Source organism: Propithecus coquereli, unplaced genomic scaffold (assembly GCF_000956105.1).
Source record: "Propithecus coquereli isolate 6110/MARCELLA unplaced genomic scaffold, Pcoq_1.0 Scaffold50, whole genome shotgun sequence".
In the NCBI taxonomy this organism is placed as follows: Eukaryota; Metazoa; Chordata; class Mammalia; order Primates; family Indriidae; genus Propithecus; species Propithecus coquereli.
This window is the reverse complement of record NW_012150841.1, coordinates 7,574,649-7,580,729: the sequence shown is the minus strand read 5'-3', so window position 1 is coordinate 7,580,729 and position 6,081 is coordinate 7,574,649. Positions and strand designations below refer to the sequence as shown.

Sequence of the window (6,081 nt, the reverse complement as noted above, 5' to 3'; positions counted from 1 at the left end):
TTCCTCTGGTTTATTGATGATACCATAGTAACTCTCAAGAGCAAATTTTCACTCTAAGGTTTTGTCCTTCAACACTGAGACACACCCTCTGAGTGTCTGGCCTCTGCTCCCCAGTTCCACAGCTTCATCTATTCCACCACCCACCTCAAATTAAAATTATATCTTACTAAGGGACTTTTGGTTTCCAAAAGCCCCAAAGGTCCTTTCCTCAGGGAATTTGGACTTTATTGTTTTCAGCCAGAAACCCTCCCTTGTACTTTCCCCAAATCCTTCTCTACCTCCTTAGTTCTTCTTCTTACTTGTCCGTTAGGTCTCTGAATTATTTCACCATTTTCCCTATATGATTACTGCTCCTTGACTATAAAACTCTAAGCATGGGTGGGTGTTTGGTATCCTAGTTTCTCCATTTCTAACAAAATGACATTCAAAAAACATGCACAATTAATATTTGGGGAATAAATGAGCCAGTGAGCATAAATTTTAATTTATAAACAATTTATTTTTTCCTATATTCATTAATAAGATAAGCCAATCCATGTATGAATATTTTATTTTTATGGAACCTACTAAAATGGGTGAAGGAAACCAAGAACTGAACATATTTTACTTTTTTCTCCTCTATTTTTTTGATACCCCAAATTTTGCTGCTAAATTCATTCACGTTTTTAAGGAAACACCTCTTCTAATGTCACGTTTCTTTGTTCTGATTCACCAAATATGAAAGAGGGTTTCCCAATTTGTTTTACAAAATAATGAAACTCCTACTCTTAACAGCAAAAAGAAAATGTGTAACCAATGTCATTAATAAATTTACATTCTCAAGTTACTGAAACCTCATGTTAAAAGAAACAACACTTGAAACATAACATGAAAAAGGAAGAAACAGAAAGATAAAACTCCAAGTTATCCATATACAACAAGAACACAAAGATGATATATACTGCGTTCCTTCCAGGGCCACCCTGGCCATTCACTACTTAGAATATTGATTGCCCTTTTCTTCCACAAAGAAAATAATCTTCAGACTTCAACATTTGAAATATAACCTAGAAAGAAAAATAAAGAAAGATAAAACTCCAATTACCAATATAAACAGGAACACAAAGATGACATACACTCATTCCCTCCTGCCCCAGCATGGCCCTCTGCTATTAGAACGTTGACAGACCTTTTCAACTGAAGGGTGAAGAAACAGCCTCGGATTTCACTTAGCATGGGAGAAGCTGCTGGACTTGGTCTTGGAACGTGCAATGGCCATGGTAGAAGGACGAGACCTGGCTGCAACTCTGGCTCGGGCTCTCTCTTCCTCATCTCTCAAAGCATCTTCATACCAGGATGGGAAGGCACTCGGGACGGTATTATGGATCTTGGCTAAAAACTCCAGGACTCTCATCTTGCTTGTTTCAGCGTAGGCTCTTGGACCCCACAGGAATTCATAGCATGGGGGATCACTATTGGGCACCTGCTGGCACTCCAGGTACTTGAGCTGCACCAAATCTTCGGTGATAACCTTCCTGGGATCCCCATAGATGAAATGCTTCTTATCAGCATATACACCCATCACATTCAGCACTTCCCAGATCTCTTCTTCGGGGGCACAGTTGCCTTTCATGAAGATCACACCCAGCACAATCATCAGGAGGCCAGTCTTGGAGGCCATGTTCTCTTCATCACTCATTGCTCCATCAAGGGTGAGGTCTAGTTTGCTCACAAAGGCATAGCAGTGCCTGATGGGATCCACTTCCTTCAAATCAACACCAAAGGCCAGCTCCATGTGCTCAGAGGCTCTTCTGAGGATCTCACTGAAGTGACACTTGTAGGTCTTGATAACAAACTTCAGCATCTCTGCCTTCGTAATTGGCTCTTTGCTTTGATACTTCTGCATCAGGTACTGCACCAACAAAACCACTTTCTTGTTTAAAGGATCTTTGTCGAAGCTTTCAATTCCCCTTAGGGAACTGGGACTTTTCTCATCTTGGCTGTTGTCACCTTCATTTGAATTAGTGCATGAAACAGCTGCAGTAGTATTGGTGGTGGATGTGGTTCCCTGAAGGACCTTAGGAATTATGGGTATCTCAGAAGCAGGCAAATTCTGAGATCTACCTCCAGAGAGAAGAGAGGCAGGAGAGGGGGACTCTCCTTCTGCTGCAGTGGCCTGAGCACCTTCCAGATCCTGGTTCTCACCACGGGCCTGGCGGCGTTTCTCACGGGCACGGAGCTTACTCTTTCGACCTCGAGGCATGATTACCCTGGTCAGGGACAGCAGGCAATAACGTAGGCAGTTGGGCTGATGAAGAGGTCACCCTAGAAGATGGAGGATGAGATAGTGTACATGGCCTTGGTAGAGAGATTCTACCTTGGCTCCAAGAATGGCTGCCTCTGTTGGTTCTCCTGAGGGCACTGCTTTGGGAAGTCACAAGGCAGGAGTGGGGTGGGACTCTGTTCTGAGGTAGCTTGTCACATCAGTTCTAACTCAGAATATTAACTTTACTCCCGAACAGTCCTTTGGCTCCTCCCTCCGCTAACTTGAGCCTGTCCGCTTCAGATCATGGCTTCCCATCCCACAGATGCCCAAGAGGAAACAAAAGGACGCGAGGGGCCGTTAGGCCTAACAGATGTGCTTCGGGCCACCCAGGGTTGATAGTGGGAGCAGGGTGGGGCAGAGTAGGGTGGATCTCTGTGGGGCTGCCTCTGTTGTGGGAGAAGTGTATCCCCGAAGTTCTAACAAAGGATACTCACCTTCACACCTGCGGGTTCCTGGGATTTCTTGCTCCGGCCACACCTCTCAGACGAAGGCCTCACCCCCAACGGTCTGGTGAGGCGGAAGTCAGAACAAGCCACTTCCGGCCACACCCACCGGCCCTCCTAGAACCACAGCAGAAGCAGAGCTCTAGCAGTTCTCTGTTTTGGGGACGGAAGATTGGATGAGAACCTACATACGGTCCTTTCTTTGTCTTTTCGCAGGCGGTGAGTCTTCTCTCTCTGCCGAACTGAGTCAGTAAGCCTCAGACCAAGGATTTGGTTTCCCTGAGAATCCAGGGTAGGGAGTAAGGTGGATCCTGAGCCCAGAAGCCATGCCTGTGACCTCCCAAGATTGACAGTAGGGGTGGAGCTCTGCGGGGTCCCTGTTGCTGGGTAAATAGTGCCCTCAGAGTCCTCACTCAGTGTCTTGCTTTGACTCTTTGTAGCTGCTGGGCCACCTCCCCTCTGCTAACTTGAGGCCAATCCCGTGAGGTAAGGCAGTAGTTCTCTAAATAAGGAGAATTGACATTTGTACAATATTGTGTTCACCATGAATCAACATAGTATATTGCTCTATTTGGAACATATTTTATGTAAATCTATCAGAAAATTTTTATATTTGTTTCAATAAAGCTTGTGTATATTTTCGTTAAGACTCTTTTTAGGTATATTTTGGATGTTGCTGCTGTTTTGAGTGGGATATTTTCCATTACATTTTCTAATTAATACTTGTTTTGTGTGATTAGATTCCTGATTTTACTGTTGTGATCTTCTGCACCAGCTTTTTGAAATTCCTAATACATTTGAACATTTTGTAAGCTGATTTTTGTAGAATTTTTAATTAGAGGATGATATTATCTCTTTATTTTCATTTTTCATAACTTTTCTCTGGTATTCTTGTGTATGGCTATATACTGGCTGTGCAATCCAGTTCCAATTTGACCAGTAGAATTGGTATTATACCTCCGTGTCTTGTCCTGGACTATCAGGAATGCTGCTAATATTCCACATTTATGTATGTTTGCTGTTGATTTTATGATATGGAAATTCCATTCTAATGTAAGTTTGCAAAATTTATTACCATGAACTGGTGTTGAATTATTACCAAAGCTTGTCCTTCATCCGTACACATGATCAAATGCTTTCTCTTCTCTGTTACCATAGTGGATTCCAATTAGCATTTTTTCTAATGTAATTTGATCTCTGCATTTCTTAGACATAGCCTATTTCTCAGTTGCTTCACTGCTGTATTATTCACTGCTATATTAAATATGCTATAAATTTGTTTAGAATATTTGTCTTTATATGAGTGAGCTTGGCTCAAATGTTCTTTTCTTGGAGCATCCTCATCTAGTTTTTTATCAATGACAGCTAGCCTGTTAAACTGATCAAGTAATTTCCTATCTTCTTTTCTGTTTTGTAAGACTTTTCTTAATGTGTTGATGAGTTTTTCCTTCAGCGTTTGCTGTAATGGGCTTCCAAGCCTGGCTGGTCTTGGAAGATTTTGTGAGTGCTCAGGGCTGGACTACAGTGTCAGTTTGTATTGCGTAATTAAAGTTTTCTATTTCTTTATCAGCATACTTATTAATTTATATTTTTGTTAAAAATTGTTCTATTTTACTTGAGTTTTCAAATCAAAGTCATTTGATTACATAAATTCTCAATCATATAAACATTACAGAGAGTAGGATAATAACCCAATGTACTTGACACTCAGCATGATAATCTTCAGTAGTTATATTGAGAAAGTTGTTCATATTAAGGTTTATTTATTTATTCATCTGTTAGCAAGACCACCCCAGAAGTGATGCTATGCACTTCCATCAGGAGATGCATGGTGTGGGTTCTTTCCTTTGTGGTGATGTTGCAATCACTCAGGATCATCACCCTCACCCATTAATCTATAAAGGGCTGCAGAATTGTAATTCTCTAATTCTATCATTACTTTAGAGATTATTGGCTGAAATATATCCATAAGGGAGAATATTTTGTTAACCTCCATTTGGTTTTCTTACAGTCGCCCCATTTTACTGCCCAGAGAGATAAAGAAAACTAAATCTCTATCTAAATAATATCAGAAAACTCTTTTTTTTTTTTTTTATTTGAGACAGAGTCTCACTCTTTTGCCCCGGCTAGAGTGAGTGCCATGGTGTCAGCTTAGCTCACAGCAACCTCAAACTCCTGGGCTCAAGCGATCCTACTACCTCAGCCTCCCGAGTAGCTGGGACTACAGGCATGCGCCACCATGCCCGGCTAATTTTTTTATATATATATTTTTAGTTGTCCAGCCAATTTCTTTCTATTTTTAGTAGAGACAGGGTCTCTCTCTTGCTCAGGCTGGTTTCGAACTCCTGAGCTCAAACAATCTGCCTGCCTTGGCCTCCCAGAGAGCTAGGATTACAGGCGTGAGACACCACGCCCGGCCCAGAAAATTCTTTATTCCAAAAATTTTAAAATATATTTTTATACTTTTCACTAATAAAAAATCTTGCCTGAGAATGAAACCAGTTCATAACTCGTTAAATATCTCAACTATTATTAAAGATTATTAATGAGAAGTTTGGAATAATCAATGTTCAGGCTCTAGTCTTTGTAACATGATATATTACTTGTGCCTACAGATAGTCATAATTTTAGAAAATACAGAAAATTTTACTATGATTTTTTAAAGATACCTTTCTTTGAAGGAATACAGTTTCTTTGTTTTTTTCTACATAGCTAAGCAGTCAGTATGCCAGTTGGGTTTTATTATTACCTTTATAAATTCTAATGTGGATATGCTAAGTGATGTGAGTGCTGTTATTATCTTAGCTTGTATGTATGTAGACCTAAAAAATGAATGGGGCACTCTTCCCTCTGGATTAACAAACTTATTCAATATAAGGCTGTTCCAATGGACTTTATATGGAGACTCTTTTCATTAATGTGGCAAATGCAAAAATATTCATTTGTTTGAAGAATTATGCTAATATGTAATCTCAATTTATAAAGGAAATTTTCCAACTTCTCAATTCACTTGTTAGTAAATTAAATATTTAGATTTTTCAATGAATATTTACTTATTGAGCTTGTAACCTTTGGGACATACTTCTAGATTAATAAGCCTGGCAATGTAAAATGCTGTAGAGCAAAGGCATTCAACTGTGGGTAAGGAGGTTTAGGTTCTTGCTCTGGTTTGAATGTGCTCCCCAAAGTTCATGTGTTGGAAACTTAGTCCTCAATGTAACAATGTTGAGCAGTGTGACCCACATGTACTCACCATCAAATTGGTATTAACTAATCAACACTTATGTGTACATATAGTAGTAACATTCATCAGGTGTTGGGCAGGTGGGAGGG

The 6,081-nt window shown here is 40.2% G+C and overlaps 1 protein-coding gene across 1 annotated transcript; it reads right to left on the bottom strand.

The window, feature by feature from the left end:
• Positions 1–1,204: 1,204 nt before the first annotated feature.
• LOC105819969 (melanoma-associated antigen B18) lies at positions 1,205–2,242 on the bottom strand. Its single transcript, XM_012656333.1, has one exon. The coding sequence runs from the start codon at positions 2,240–2,242 to the stop codon at positions 1,205–1,207; it is 1,038 nt and encodes a 345-aa protein (XP_012511787.1).
• Between the last annotated feature and the right edge of the window lie 3,839 nt (positions 2,243–6,081).

Coding starts and splice junctions, on each gene's coding strand:
- LOC105819969 (XM_012656333.1), bottom strand. CDS start 2,242: ATGCCTCGAGGTCGAAAGAGTAAGCTCCGTGCCCGTGAGAAACGCCGC.